This window comes from Theropithecus gelada, chromosome X, assembly GCF_003255815.1.
Source record: "Theropithecus gelada isolate Dixy chromosome X, Tgel_1.0, whole genome shotgun sequence".
Taxonomy (NCBI): Eukaryota; Metazoa; Chordata; class Mammalia; order Primates; family Cercopithecidae; genus Theropithecus; species Theropithecus gelada.
In genome coordinates this window covers 90,032,090-90,048,841 of record NC_037689.1, presented here as the reverse complement: position 1 = coordinate 90,048,841, position 16,752 = coordinate 90,032,090, and the positions used below count along the sequence as shown (strand labels likewise).

Genomic DNA, 16,752 nt, shown 5'->3' with positions numbered 1-16,752 from the left:
TGCTAATAAGCCTTCTATGCAGGACGTCACACTGAGGTGGCAAAGCCGGGTTGTTCGAATTACCCTCTCATAACCTCACTTGTCAGTGACCACCTTATAAAAGGAGCCCCGAATGACTTCCTGAAACGATTTTACACAATGTCCGAAGTAATAAACACACATACACAAACCTAACTTCCCCAATAACACTGCATGTCTCAATATATGAGGAGGAAGACTGCAAGAGGCAGAAATATCAAAGACATCACTGACAAATAGATACCTTTGGTCTTGTGTCTACAACATACATAAACTGGCTCCCTGGGTTTGTTTGGCTAATGGCCTCCAACAAGAGCTCATCATCTACACAGCGAGTGTAAAATCCAGAGAGAGGCTGGCTACAGCGGCAAATGGCAGCCTGTAAGGAAAAAGTGTGTTAGTTGAGTGATTATATACACAAATGGTCAAAAATCTTCCTTGACCCTGGCCAGGTTCCATGAGTAGAGGGAGAGGCTAAGCCAACTTAAGATAGTGTCCAAAGCAAAGAGAAATGTGATTCTAAAGTCATTCTCCACTGACATTGCGCTTAACCTCCTGCCTACCCTGGGCATGTGGCTCTAATTACCAACCCAGTCTTGGCAAATCAGACTACAGAAAAAAAAAAAAAAAAAGAAAGAAAGAAAGAAAATCACATCATTGAGTATTTCCTTAGTGAAATTCTATTCTCGATACATAATGGGCTATTTTTCTGAAACTGCCTCACTTTTTACAGTCCCAGTGATATTGCCCACATAAACCATAAGCTTGTAGAGGCAGCAGAATTCAAGATAGAGCAAAGATCTACAGCGTCTTAAGAGAACAGGGTTCACTAGTTTCAGAAGTTAATGCCAAATCAGAAGGGTGGTTTATTTCAAGCCACTTTAACACAAAACCAACGTAACTATTTAACATGAATGTCTGGTAATGATTAGTTAATGAAATTGATTACACTTTGATGTGGTTTTTAAGGGGTCGACTCACTTCAATAGTATGACACCCAATTGCATTACTATACTCTTTAGCACTTGAATGGCTGCCCACTTGACAACTTGCCTATTTGTCTAACCCCAGATCTCAGAGTGATTACAAGAGGTGATAAATATTATCACTTCCTACATAAGTAAGGGGACTGAAACACAGAGAAGTCAAGTGCTTTCTTACTACTACCTGAAATTACATGAAAAGCAGTAAGAAAGTATCAAGGATATCTGTATTCTACCGGGAGGCCACAGTCCCAAAAAATCCTGTATACAACTAATTTCCGGTCATTTCACAACTTTCCACCAAGCTGGATCCCATAGAAAAGGAAAAAAAGAAAAACAAATAAACACACTAAAATGCCACTTAATATCTGCATGACATTTTACAATTTACAATTTACAAGGTACACATATATTATTCCCTCCTGAGATCCTCTCAAAAAACTTCAGAAGTATGAAAGTCCAGAGAAGTTAAGGAACTTGCTTGAGGTCACACAGCTACTAAGTGGCAGCATGAAACTTAAAACAGGTCTTCCAGAGCCAAGTATAATTCTCATTAGAGAAATTTGCTTAACTCACATTGTTCTCTTTGTAGAGGTAGGAGAGCACAGGGACACGTTCTTTACTTCTGAACTTTGAACTTCCAACCACCGTTCCCAAGGTAACAGATTTAGGAACCACTATTTCAGGAGGGTAGGTGCTGCATATCTAAAAGAAAATAAACACAATATATAAAAATATATATTTATATATAACTCTCTCTTTGGAAATACGTATTTTGGTAACCACTAAAAGCTGATAAACTTGAGAAAATATGTCAGTCTTTTCATAGAGTAAGTCATACCTAAAATGCAACAGCTCTACCCCCAGACTAGTGTTTTAAAGGCCATCCAGATATGAATACTAGGAATCTAGTATGCAGTTTATGAAAGAGTACATCATATTTTCTCCTCCTTCACCTGTCTGCTTCATATTTGCATCTGTTCATATTAATTTACTTGTTTACAGTTATTGTTTTTGCTCTGATAGGCACACGCAGGAATTTCAAGATGGGGTTTTATATGTGTTTCTATGATTTTTGTTATTCTAATTCTAAAAGTACATTTTGTTTTTATATGTCTCAATCCCTTCCTTTCTAGAAAATAACAGCATACTTGGAAAAGCTTTTATACCAAGGATATTTTGATTTCTATTTCTGAGGAATAGATGATTAAATACCAGCTAGCTAATGCTTGAGTGATTGCGAATTCCAGCCTGTTGCTAGCAAGGGAAAAAGTTATATATGTAAACTGCATACTAGGTTCCTAGTATTAATATCTGAATGGCCTTTAAACCACTAGTCTAGGGGTTGGAGGTGTTGACATTTTAGGTGTGACTTACTCTATGAAAAAACTGATATATTTTCTCAAGTTTATCAGCTTTTAGTGGTTACCAAAATACATATTTCCAAAGAGACAGTGACAAAATATTATAACACCACAGACCTGACATTGCAAAATTAATTCTAAACACTCCCCTAAGTAAAGAACACCCCTAAACATTTAACAACACATGAAACAAATATAAACTGAACTGGCAAAAATAAAAAAAAGTTAAAGGTAGATAAGATCAAGAATGCTCTATGTAACTCATTAAAGTCAATGTCCCCAGAATGTAGACCATTTAAAAATGTTTTCTACCCACCCCCTTACCCGGACTTAAACTTTGGAGAAGACGGTCATACAAAGAAAAATAAATGGAGCTCCCCGTTCAGCTTAGAAGGTTATACACATCAAAAAGACCAACAAGAATATTTCAGACCTTCTTTGGAAGACTCAGACACACATTTGAGGTGGACAGATTTTACTTCCAATCTCTGCTCATTCCTCTCAAGCATGACCCTAACAAGTCACCTCACAGATGACCCTGCGAAGTCACAGCTCATCAATCCCCATACCTAGTAGACATTCAAAGCTATGTTACCATAAAGTCATTGCAATTACAGTCTTACTATGATAGTAAAAACACTGTTAAAGATGAACAATTCAGGGATATCACTTAAACACCAACGACTCTCTCTGCAGAAAAATTATCCTAGCAGGCCTGATTGCTACCTGTATTAGTCAGGGTTCTCTAGAGGGAGAGAATTAATAGGATATATGTATATATGAAAGGGAGTTTATTAAGGAGAATTGACTCACACGATCAAAAGGTAAAGTCCCACGGTAGGCCGTCAGAAAGTTGAGGAGCAAGAAAACCAGTAGTGGATCAGTCCGAGACCCAAAACCTCTAAAGTAGGGAAGCCGACAGAGCAGCCTTCAGTCTGTGGCAGAAGGCCTGAGAGCCCCTGGCAAACCACTAGTGTAAGTCCAAGAATCCAAAAGCCGAAGTACTTGAAGTCTGATATTCACGGGCAGGAGGAATTTAGCATGGGAGAAAGATGAAGACCGGAAGATTCAGCAAGTCTGCTCATTCCACCTTCTTCTGCCTGCTTTTTCTAGCTGCACTGGCAGCTGAGGGAATGGTGCCCACCCAGATTAAGGGTGGGTCTGCCTCGCCCAGTCCACTGACTCAAAGGTTAATCTCCCCTCTAGTAACACCCTCATAGACACACCCAGAAACAATACTTTGCATACTTCAATCCAATCAAATTGACAATATTAACCATCAGACTACCCTTAGAAAGGCCTACTTGCATTGTGTTTAAAACTGTTTGTACAATGTGGCTTATTCTGAATACCTGCTTTCCTTCTGGACATCTGGACTTCTGGCATACACTAGGCAGAACTTGCCTATGTGGGCAGGTCCCAATAGAAGCCCTGAGCACTTTGCCTCTAATGAGCATCCTGGTAAATAACATTTCATAAGTGTTGTCACAGTTTCTGCTGGAGGAATTCAGTGTGTCCTATGTCACTCTGCTGAGAGAGGACTCTGGAAGCTTGTTCCAGTTTTGTTGACTTTCTCCCCTGAACCTTTTCCCTTTGCCGATTTTTGCTTTGTATCCTTTCACTGTAATAAATCACAGTCATAAGTATGACTATACACCGAGTCCTATGAATTTTCCTAGTAAATCACAAAACCTGAGGAACGGTCTTTGGGACCTCCAACACATTCCCAGATGTCCATATTTGGCCCAGAGCTCTTTCTTGAGATCCAGACCCAAATGTTTGAAATCAAATACTTGATATCTGTTTAATCACCTTGAAATCAAGTGTAAAATTGAAGATACCATCTGCCCCTCTTCTTGTAGTCCTTATCTTTGTTAACATCACCACTACTCATTGGTCATCAAAGCCAGAAACCAGGAAAGCTGGGATGCATATTAAATTCCTCCACTTTTCTAGTCACATTTGATCTGTCACCAGTTGCTTTCAATTCTACCACCTAAATATCTTTCAAAACCATCTCCTTCTCTCCATCTGCAGCCATTGCCTTAGTTCAGGTTCTCATAACTTCACATATCATTCTCCTGCATTCTTAGCTCCAGCAAACAAATTCTCCACACTAATAACAGTTATCTTTCTAAAACACAAATATACATATGTTCCTTTTAAGCATAAATACTCTTGTGACTCACAACTGTCTTCATGATAAAGTTCCAATTCCTTAATTTGGCCATGAAGCCCTTTATGATATGGTTTCACTTCCTGACCTCCTTCCTTCTCCCCCTGTATAAATTAGGAGAGAAACTCAGAAATAATCCACACATTTACAGTTCACTCATTTTCAACAAAGGCACCAAGAACACATATTTGGGGGAAAGGAGTCTCTTCAATAAATGGTTCTGGGAAAACTGGACATCCATACGCAGAGAAACACTTCAGGATATTGGTCTGGGCAAAGACTTCTCGAGTAAGACCTCAAAAGCATATGCAACCAACCAAAGCAAAAATGGACAAGTGGGATAACACTGAGCTAGAAATCTCCATGGCAAAGGAAACAACCAACAAAGTGAAAAGATAACCCACAGAATAGGAGAAAATATTTGCAGATTACCCATCTGACAAGGGATTAATAACCAGAAAATATAAGGAGCCCAAGCAACTCAAAAGAATGAAAACAAATAATCCAATTAAATATGGAGAAAGTATCTGAATAGACATTTCTCAAAAGAGGACATACAAATGACCAACAAGTATATGAAAAAACATTCAACATCAATAATAATCATAAAGATGAAAACCAAAATTACAATAAGTTATCATTTCACCTGTTAAAATGGCTTTTATCAAAAAGGCAATAATGGATACTGGTGAGGATATGGAGAAAATGAAATCTTCATACACAATTGGTAGAAAGGTAAATCATATAGCCACTACTGGCCAGGCGTGGTGGTTCACACCTATAATCTCAGCACTTTGAGAGGCCAAGGAGGGAGGATCGCTTGAGCCCAAAAGTTCAAAACCCCCATCTCTACAAAAAATGAAACAAATTCACCAGGCATGGGAGTGGATGCTTGTGGCCCTGGCTACATGGGAGGGTGAGATGCGAGGACCACTTGAGCCCAGAGATTGAGGCTACAGTGAGCTATGATCATGCCACTACACTCTACCCTGGGCAACAGAGTGAGGCCTTGTCTCAAAAAGAAAGAAAAGAAAACTGTGGTATATATGCACAATGGAATATTACTCAGCCACAAAAAAATGTAATCCTGTCATTTGCAACAACATGGATGGAACTGGGGGACATTATATTAAGTGAAATTAACAAAGCATAGAAAGACAAATATTGCATAACCTCACTCACATATTGTACGAGCAAAAAAATAAAAATGAACTCATGGATAGATGATGGTTACCAAAGGTTGGTAAGGGTAGTGGAGTGGGGTGATAAAAAGAGGATCCTCAATGGGTACAAAAATACAGTTAGATAGAAGGAATAAGATCTAGTATTCAGCAGCAAAACAGGACAACTACAGATAACAATAATAAAATAACTGAAAATGGAATTGGAATGTTCCTAACACAAATAAATGATAAATGCTTGTGGTGATGGATACCCCAGTTACCCTGATCTGATCATTACATATTGTATGCCTATATAAAAACATCACATGTACCCTATAAATATGTACAACTATTATATATCCATAATAATTAAAAATTTAAAATGTTAAAAGTAAATTAGCCTTCACAAGGCTACTCCGCAAAGCATCAGGCTGTTTCTGGCTTCCTAGGTTGATTTTCATGCCCTGCACCTATGCTCACATAGCACCCTATGCTTTAGGCCATGAGATCTCTTACTCAGTCCCTATTGCACAGTAGGTACTCAATAAATGTTTGTTGAATGGCTGAATGTTGAATGGAAAGGAGAGAAGGATTATGAATCATTTCTCTCTTTTTTCAAAATCTTGTTTCCTGATATTCTGCCATTTTAAATGAATGCACCAAAAGGCAAACAACAAGGACAAAATTACCTCATAGTTTCTGTTGGCATCTGTTATGGTCCAGTATCTGTTGGGTATTCCCATACGCCCAAAGTCTGATATTGCTTCAATCAGTTTCCATCCACTTTCCCTCATCTCTTTTGAGGATTTGGGATTATAAGAAAAAGCATAAAGATCTTCAGGTAATGCTGGAGAAGAGAGATAGGCATGGAAAACAAAATGATGAATGAAACCTAAAAATCATCAAACAATGCAAATAAATGCTAGATTTCCTTTTCCCAAAGGGAATGTTTATCAAACAGTCCCAGAAAAAGACTGTGATGCGTGCAAGTTTGCCTTTATGTAAGGAATAAAAACTGGAATACTGTTTGGGTTCTTTTAAAAAATGTTTTAATTTTTTGTGGTATCAATACAAAGTGGGATCTTTCTGCCTGGCTTCCTATAAAAAAAAGAATGCTGGATAACTGACTGAACTGAGGCTTCAGGGTTTCACATGTTAGGAAGAGTCCTTACCAAAAGTTTTTAACTGGGCTCCCATGTCCTAACAGTACTGCTTATTGTAACATGTTGCACACATCTTCAACAATGTTTTTGCATTCTACTTGTCAGGCCAACAGCAACTTCTGACTTATAAATGGCCACTTCCTCTCTTTTCTCTGTCAGTCCTGCTTCCTCCCTTCACAAGATACAGCATCCAATCAAATAACTCATTTGACCAATTTATGTGGCAACAACTTCTCTAGAGATGAATGGAGCCTATCAGAGACTTGTAAAATGCTGGGTCATCCAGCAGGTAACTTTATCCATAAAAATCAGCAAATATTGAGGAATTATTTTGGGGGAATAGGGGAAAAATGGGGGAGAAAATGTAAGAGCATGATTAAAATCAAAGACTAAAATCAGAGGAAGCTGACGGTTAATTGCCAGGGGTGGGGGATGGGGAATGAAAGGGTGAAGCTGGAGGAAGCATTAAGTCCTACATTAATGAGGACTTTGATGAACTGCCTTAGTCTTCTAGATGGAATTAAAAGTAGGGGTGGACATCGTGGGCCAAACAAAAAGTCTGCAGGACAACAGGAAACAAATTTTGTTCCACAGCAGTCTTCCTTCCTGAACTGAGGAAACATTCACAAGTTGATACTTAAAAGGAGGGAGGGAGAGAGAAGAAAATATCTACTAAACATCTACTATATACTAATACATGAAGGTATTCAAGGCTCAAAATAACCCCCATTGGAGAGCTTTTACTCTCCTTACTTTTACAGGTAAAGAAAATGAGTTCAGAGGTTATATAACTTGTCCAAATATAATGGAGCTAATAAGGGGTAGAGTCCAGATCCAAACACTCCTCTGACTCCATAGCCCTGATCTTTCCATTATGCCATTTTGGAAAAACATTAAAATGGTTTTAGATAAAAATACTATCACAACCACCTGGCTGAGAAAGCTTGAGCAGTGAAATATAAACCTCCTGGCACACAAGGTCAGAGTCTAAAACAAAGTGGGCCACCCGGAAATTCTTGCAGCGGAGGGTCAGGGGACAGCCCAGGCTAGTGATGGGTAACTTCTCCACGGTGGCAATGTGATGGAGTGCAATCTGAAAAACATAAAAGAAGCAGCGTATACATACAGATGTGCAATATCTCTATCACTATCAGTATTCCTGACTCTCTGTAATGGTAACAGCATGACCAGATCTGTAGGCTACATCTATAGCCTACAACCATTCTTTGTAAGACACAACTGGGGTTCTCTCAAATAGAACTAAAGCATAATAGTGGTAAAGCAACAAGAAGCAGACTGCAGTGTTAGAAAACTTCTCTCTCCTTAAGGATACAAGATTACCAAGTTGTGGGACAATTTTGGTGGATCAGCTCAGAATAGATGACTTTTAGCATGCTGTGAGAGAGTTCACAATCACAGAATAATTGTTACAGAGGAAAATAAGAATTTCTTTTCTTATATCAAATTACTAATTAAGATAGTTATTAATAGCTGGTATTGTGCTTTATTATAAACAAAGTAGTCCATGACCGTTAGCTATTTAAGAAGAGCCATTTGACGTGTAATCATCCTATTTCAGGAATGAAAAAAAACAAAGCTCTGAGAAGTGAATTCCTCTTCAGATATCATATAGCCAAGAAGTGGCACAAACAGAATTTGAACCATAGCAGTCCGTATAAGGCCAGGATTCTTCTCTGGGAATTCTAAAAACTCTAGTTCTGGAATAAGGATTTAACTAGAAATGTTAGGGAGGAACTATTCCTCTACATTTTAAACTCTAGTGACAGTAAAGCAAAGAATGTAGGATGATTACTTCTGTTCATGCTGATGCCAGCAAAGAAATGCACAGAAAGGGAACTGATGAAACAAAATGTGTCCAAATAATATTAATTCTCTCTTAATTGATTCAAAAAGCCATAGAATCATGGTTTTGCATTTTGATCTTTGATGTTCTCCTCCTATCCCTATCTGATGTTTCTGCAACTATGGAGCCTGGATGTGCTCTTTCTATTATCTAGACTCCCTGTCCTGTGCCTGGAATGGTCTTGCAATCAATAGTGCCTTTTCTGCTCTCCCACCACCTCAATGTCCCAGTCCCTAATTTATTTGGAAAAGTCATCTCTTCAATGAACTCTTTCAATCATATCCACCATCTAAGAATGGAGCAAGTGTGGAAATGATTCAGATATTCCTAGGATAAATTTTCTATTTTTTTAAGGCAGGGTCTTGCTCTGTTGCCTAGGCTAGAGTGCAGTGGCTTAATCATGACTCATTGCAACCTCAACCTCCTGGGCTCAAAGGAGATCATCTTGCCTCATCCTTCTAAGTAAGTTAGGAATACAGTTGTGTGCTACCATGCCTGGCTAATTTTTTAACTTTTGTAGAGACTAGGTATTGCTTTGTTGCCCAAGCTGATCTCAATCTCCTGGCCTCAAGTGATCCTTCTTCCTTAGCCTCCCAAACTGCTGGGATCACAGGTATGATTAATTTTTATCTTAACTGTTTTGTCACACTCAGGTCCTGCCATGGCAGTTCTGGAGGTATTACAAAATGTAATATGAATTAATATATTCAACCTCAAGAAAATCAAAGATCTTCCAGTTAACATGAGAGATGTGTGTTTTGGTAGTACAATACTGATAATCGAGATCAGGGCCCAGGCAAACAATTGTGGTGAAACTGGGAAGGGTCGGGGGAAGGTAGGCAGACTAAGTCTGGGAAGAACTTCCCTAATTGGGTAAATAAGCCTCCTTTGACATCAGAAATAGTATAAGTCCTCCATTCCAGATATAGTCCCCTGGATTTGAAATCATACCCAAAAGGAACAAATCTGGAGACATCTGTACTGTCTATAAATGCAGGTAGATAGGAGATAGGCTCATGGCACAGTACTAAAGAACTGGTTCCTAAACTGTTAGAACTGCAAGAATCCTTACTAATTATATAATCTAACCACCTCATTTTACAGATGAAGAAACAAGCCCGGAGAGTAAGAATCACTTGCCTAAGGTTACGCAGCCAGTTAGCATCAGAGCTTAGTCTAGCCCAGCTCTCACACCTCTTTTGACATTCTTATCATCACAGCACAAAAAGCAAGATACATACGGGGAAAGTTCAGTTTTAAAAGGAGGTATTAAGATACTTTTTTCATATACATACTCAATTCAATTTATTTTATACTTTTATGATAGTATTTACCATGTTTCAGGCATTGTTATAAGCACTTATAAACATTCACTTTATAATTCTTGTATCTTGACTTTTTAAAACTCTTTAAAAATATTCAAGGTATTATTTTATCTCTATTTTACAGATGAAGGAAGCGAGACACAGAAAAGTTAAACAACTCGCCCAAGGTTACAAAAGTAGTAAATGTTGAAGCCGGGATTTTAACCTGAGCAGACTGGCTCTAAAGCTTTAATCACTAAGCTATGCTGTATAAAAGAAGCATGTTGTACTTCTTATAAATGAAGAGGTCTAAGCATAAATCTAATGATTAAGATTAAATTATGATCTTTAGGATGGGTAAGGCATAAAGTAATGTTGGGGTGCTGAAGTAATTAGAAAACATTACTTACAGGTGTAAAAATAAACACACACACATGCCTGTGCATGCACACACACACACACACACACACACATATATATATATATATATATACCTAGGTAAAATCCTGTCTTAGGACAGAGAGATGGTCTAAATTAGTGCTGCCCAAAGTAAAGTCAATAAGGCCTTAGCATCAGCATAACCTGAGCCCTTTTTATAAATTCAAAATCTTATGCTTAAGATTCTGCATTTTTATCAAGTTCCCATATGCTACAGATACTGCTGGTTCTTGAACTACATTTTATGGATAGCAGGCTTTAAATTACTTCAAGATGCTTACAAACATAGTTCAGGAAGTTAGCAGAAACTATTCTACCTAAAAATAATTTAGCTAATCCCCAGGAATATTACAATGTAGAATAAAATGACTACGATGACCAGAGTCAATAACTTGAAAAAAGAGGAGTAATACAATTCAGACCACAAAAAGATTATTACAATAGGTCCTTTGAAGAAAAGGTTTTACAGCAATTTAAAAATTATATTTGAAATTGCAAGAAACTACCATATAGACAGCATGTATGCACAACTCTTTAAGACCCTTTGATACTTCTTCTCATGAACATACCCATGTTTCTTTCCGGGCTGCACCAGAAGCCTCCACATAGATCAGGTGGGTTGCAGTAAGATAAAGAATCCCATTAGCTGGTTTCTTACTCACATAACGATCCACCAATTTCACATTTTCTACCTGTTATTGGAGTAAAAAATACTGATTAAGTTACCAACTCACCACCTGTGATTGAAGTGGGGCCATTCAAAGCAAGATAAATGCTGTTAATTTGCTACAAAACTTGAGTTTTTCCAGTTCCTACCAAGGTGGCAAACTAGTATGATCCGTATTACCTTTTCTGAAATCAGCACTGGAAAAACTATGAAAGTGAGAGGAAAACCTGTATTCTAGAAAAGATAAAAATTCTAGACAAAGTTTACAAGATGAGGTATGTATAACTGGAAACTATATAGAACCTGAGAGCTTGCTGAGGTACTTATCTTGTTGGAAGAAGGTACAGCTATTGTATGTGTAAAAAAATCAGTAAAGGTAAATAACATGAAGATAGATCTTACATTACAGGGCAAGAATAGAATAAAACAGAAAAGGAGAAAAACAAAACAAACAAACAAAAAAAGGAGTACCATAAATAAAACACATAAAAAGAAATGCCAGAATTAAATCCCAATATAAAAGTAATTGCAATAAATGTACATGAATTAAACTTACCAATTAAAAGAAAGACACAGACTAAAACAAAATATTCAACAATATTCATACTAGAAGAGATATACTTTAGAATCACAGACAAACTGAAAATAATAAGATATGCCAGGCAAATATAAACTAAAATAAAGCTGAGGTAGCAGTCTCAATATCTGACTAAATAGAATTTACATGACAAAAATCAATAGGACAAGAAGATACAGCCATCATAAATATAAACATATTGTATAATACAGTCTCAAAGTATATCAAGCAACTAGCAGAACTGCAAAGAGAAAAGGAACAAGTGCATATGGATACTTTAATACTCTTCTTAGGAACTGATAGGTCAAGCAGACCAAAAAAAAAAAAAAAAATCAAATGAAGATACAGAACACTTACACATTACAACTAAAAAACTCAAGCTATTATATACAGAGTAGGACTCTATATCCAACAAATCGAACATTCAAGACAACAACAAAAAAAAAATTCCAAAAAGAGACCATGATTACAGCCGTAAATGAAACATCAATAAATTCCAAACGTTGAATATCATACAGTTTAGGCTCTCCAACCACAATGCAATAGCACTGGAAATTAATAACAAAATAATAGCCAAAATTTAACAAATGTTTGAAAACACAATAGCTTATTATTAAATTAACCTTGAGTTAAAAAGAAAAAAGAAAGGAAACTAAAAAAGATTTAAAAGTGAATGATAATAAAAACACAAATAAAAATTGTAGGACGGAGTTAAACAAGAACTAAGTAGTAAATGTACAGCAGTAAGTTTATCATGAAATGAGAAAGGTTAACGACATACTAGTTAAACAGTCAATGTAATGGAAATAGCAAAATTACAGAGAAATAAGATGGTAAAGGACAGAAATTTAAAACCAGAGAATCCTCCTCCACAAATACACACACACAGCCTGAACAGAAAAGATTAACAAACCAGAATTTAATTATGTCAAAAGGTTAATAGGATAGATCGTTGCTAAAAAAGAGAAAAGATGCAAATAAAATACAGAATGAAAAAGGGAAAACATAAAAAGTTAAAACTATGAGTATTATGAAAAACAATATGCTAATAAATTGGAAAACTTACAAGAAATATTTTTAAATATCAAGAAAAAAATAAAATGGCAATGGTAGTTAAAGATTTTCCCTAACAAAACCCTCAGGTCCAGATGACGTTATAGGTTTACTCTACCGAACTTCCAAAATATAATTAATTACTACCTTATCCAATTGACTCCGGTCACTGGAAAAAAAATAAAGTTACTCAGTCCATTTTATGAGGGCAATTTAATCTTGATTCTAAAATCAAATAAAGACAATTATAAAGTAAGAAAGTTTAGGGCTATATTGAAATATAGACACAAAAAATGCTAAATAATGTTAATGAACCCAACAGTATATTTTTAAAAATACATTTTGATCAAGTGCAGTTTATCACAAGAAAGCATGGGGAGTTCAACATCAGAAAATGTCAATGTAATATATCAGCAAGACTAAACAGAAAAATTATATGCTTTATCTCAATTGATACAGAAAAAGCAGCATTTAATATAGCTTAATTCTATTTATAATGATAATCCTTAGTGAACAAGGAATAAAAGTAAACATCCTTAACTTGGTAAAAATTATATACAAAAAGCCTACAAAGAATGTTATGAATAATGAAGAAACTAACTGCATTAATTTAAAATCATGAACACGACAAACTTGACTCTATCACTGCTACTGTTTTAAATATCGTGGCTAAATACTATGAGGAAAGGGGGCGTGGAATTAAGAAATGCAAGGATCAGAAGGGAAGTTCTATATTTGGCACCACTTACAGAGAAGGTAATCATTCAACCAGAAAAAAAAAAATGAAAGAAAAGAATCAACCAAACTCTCAGAGCTAATATAAAAGAGTTCAACAAGGATACCAAATATAATATCAACCTACAAAAGTCAATAACATTTTCCTACACCAGCAATGACCACTTAGAAAACATAAAAATACCATTCATGATGGCAACAAAAATTATATAGAATCTAGAAATTAGCTTAATTAACCAAGCATATACAAGACCTTTACAGAGTAAACTTTAAAAGTCTAATGAAGGATATAGAATACAATCTAAAGAAATAATGTCTATGCTCTTGGATAGGACAACTTAATATAATAAAAATGGCAATTATCCCTCAAATTAATCTATAAATTCAATACAATTTCAATCATATTTCAAAGTGGATTTTCTAATAAACTTATTCTAAATTTACATAGAAGAACAAAACCCCACAAATTGCTAAATCAAACTTAAAACAAAGTAAAGAGGGTAAGATTTGCTCTACTAGGTATTAAAACATACTCCAAGCTGTGGGGAAAAAAAACCACCACCACCACCAACAACAACAACAAAAACCTCTAGTACTATTGCAAAAACAGAAAAATAAACCAATGGAAAAGGACCAGAGCTCAAAATCAGACTGATGTGAAAAATGGGAGTCTAACAGAGCACAAACATGGCACTACAAATTGACAGACAAAAGAGTATTTACTAGATGTGTTGGGGAAACAGTATTAGTACACGCAGTAAGATAAAGCCATATCCCTACCTAACACCATATACAAAACTAGATTCTAGATGCATCTATATGTAACTTTTACATAAAACTATAAAGTTATTGGAAAATGCAGAGTACCTTGGATCTATGAACAGGGAAAGACTTTTTAAAAATTAATAACAGAATGGGAGAAAATAGGTGCAACTCCTAAAACTAACAAGGAATTATTATCTAGAATATACAAGGGACTTTTGTAACTCAATAAGAAAAAGAGGCCCCAAAAGAAAAATATATGAAGCATAAGAACAGGCAAGTTGCGTAAGAGACAATCCCAGAAGCATACAACCATGAAAAGAAGCTTAAAACATTGGGAATAAAATAAAGTTAAATTAAAATAAGATATTGCTTTAAGACTACAAGATTTGCAAAAACTAGAAAGCAAGAAAATGCCAAGTGTTGGTAGGGTTGAAGGCATATAGGAATCCTCATCCACTATAACCAGGGGGTTACAGACAGGTGGGGTCATTCAGAAGGGCAATCTGGAACTACTTAATCAAAAAAATATATATATATGTTTCCTACGACTCAGCAATTCTATTCCTGAAAATGGGCCCAAAGAAATGTTCATGTAGGTCTACAAGAGGACATGTAAGGATGAATATGTCCATCACTTTGAGAATAGTCAGGTAACATAGTCTGGATACTTGTCCCCACCCAAATCTCATGTTGAAATATAATACCCAATGTTGGCGGTGGGGCCTGGTGGGAAGTGAATGGATCATGGGGGTGAATTCCTCATGAATGGTTTAGCCCCATCCTTTGGTGCTGTCCTCATGATAATGAGTGAATTCTTGTGAGATCTGGTTGTTTAAAGGTGTGTGGCACCTCTCACTCTTTTGGTCCTGCTCCAAACATGTGAGATGCCTGCTCCTCACCTACAATTTATGCCATGATTGTAAGCTGTCTGAGGCCTACCCAGAGGCAGATGCCTGTGTTATGGTTTCTCTACAGACTGCAGAACTGTGAGTCAATTAAACCTCTTTTCTTTAAAAATTACCCAGTCTCTTCCGTTCTAAGATGGCTGATTAGGAACAGCTACAGTCTACAGCTCCCAGCGTGATCGACGCAGAAGACAGTGATTTCTGCATTTCCAACTGAGGTACCTGGTTCATCTAATTGGGACTGGTTGGACAGTAGGTGCAGCTCATGGAGGGCAAGTCAAAGCAGGGTGGGGCATTGCCTAACCCAGGAAGTGCAAGGGGTGGGAGATTTCCATTTCCTAGCTAAGGGAAGCCATGACAGACTGTACCTGGAAAATCGCGACACTCCTGCCCAAATACTGCACTTTTCCAGCAGTATAAGCAAACGGCACACTAGGAGATTATATCCCATGCCTAGCTCAGTGGGTCCCATGCCCACAGAGCCTTGCTGACTTCTAGTGCAGCAGTCTGAGATCAACCTGCAAGGCAGCAGCCTGGCAGTGGGAGGGGTGTCCGCCATTGCTGAGACTTGAGTAGGTAAACAAAGCTGCCAGGAAGCCCAAACGTGGTGGAGCCCACTGCAACTCTGCAAGGCCTGCTGCTTCTCTAGAGCCCAACTCTCGGGGGACAGAGCAAAGCTGAACAAAAGGCAGCAGAAACGTCTGCAGACTTAAACATCCCTGTCTGACAGCTCTGAAGAGAACAATGGTTCTCTAAGCACGGTGTTTGAACTCTGAGAAAGGACAGACTGCATCCTCAAGTGGGTTCCTGAACCCTGTTTAGCCTAAGTGGTAGACACCTCCCAGTAGGGGCCAAATGACACCTCATACAGGTAGGTGACCCTCTGGGATGAAGCTTACAGAAGAAGGATCAGCCAGCAATATTTGCTGTTCTGCAATATTTGCTGTTCTGCAGACTCCGCTGGTGATACGCAGGCAAACAGGGTCTGGAGTGGACCTCCAGCAAACTCCAACAGACCTCCAGCTGAGGGACCTGACTATTAAAAGGAAAACTAACAAACAGAAAGGAATAGCATTAGCATCATCATCAACAAAAAGGATGTCCACACCAAAATCCCATCTGTAGGTAACTAGCATCAAAGACCAAAGGTAGATAAACCCACAAAGATGGGGAGAAACCAGAGCAGAAAAGCTGAAAATTCTAAAATCCAGAGCATCTCTTCTCCTCCAAAGGATCGCAAAATTGACCACATAATTGGAAGTAAAGCACTCCTCAGCAAATGTACAAGAACAGAAATTATAACAAACTGTCTCTCAGACCACAGTGCAATCAAACTAGAACTCAGGACTAAGAAACTCAATCAAAACCGCTCAACTTCATGGAAACTGAATAACCTGCTCCTGAATGACTACTAGGTACATAATGAAATGAAGGCAGAAATAAAGAAGTTCTTTGAAAACAATGAGAACAAAGATAAAACATACCAGAATCTCTGGGACACATTTAAAGCAGTGTGTAGAGGGAAATTTATAGCACTAAATGCACACAAGAGAAAGCAGGAAAGATCTCAAATTGAC

At 37.2% G+C, this 16,752-nt stretch overlaps 1 protein-coding gene across 1 annotated transcript in view; it reads right to left on the bottom strand.

Moving 5' to 3' along the window:
• Window positions 1-16,752, bottom strand: part of MTMR8 (myotubularin related protein 8) — a 113,189-nt gene that overhangs the window by 69,108 nt on the left and 27,329 nt on the right. The window contains exons 2-6 of the mRNA XM_025373436.1: window positions 11,043-11,165; window positions 7,798-7,960; window positions 6,394-6,551; window positions 1,578-1,706; window positions 263-397 (exon numbers count right to left, since the gene is read on the bottom strand). Of these exons, the coding sequence (XP_025229221.1) occupies window positions 263-397; window positions 1,578-1,706; window positions 6,394-6,551; window positions 7,798-7,960; window positions 11,043-11,165 (708 nt within the window). The remainder of the gene's footprint in view (window positions 1-262; window positions 398-1,577; window positions 1,707-6,393; window positions 6,552-7,797; window positions 7,961-11,042; window positions 11,166-16,752) is intronic.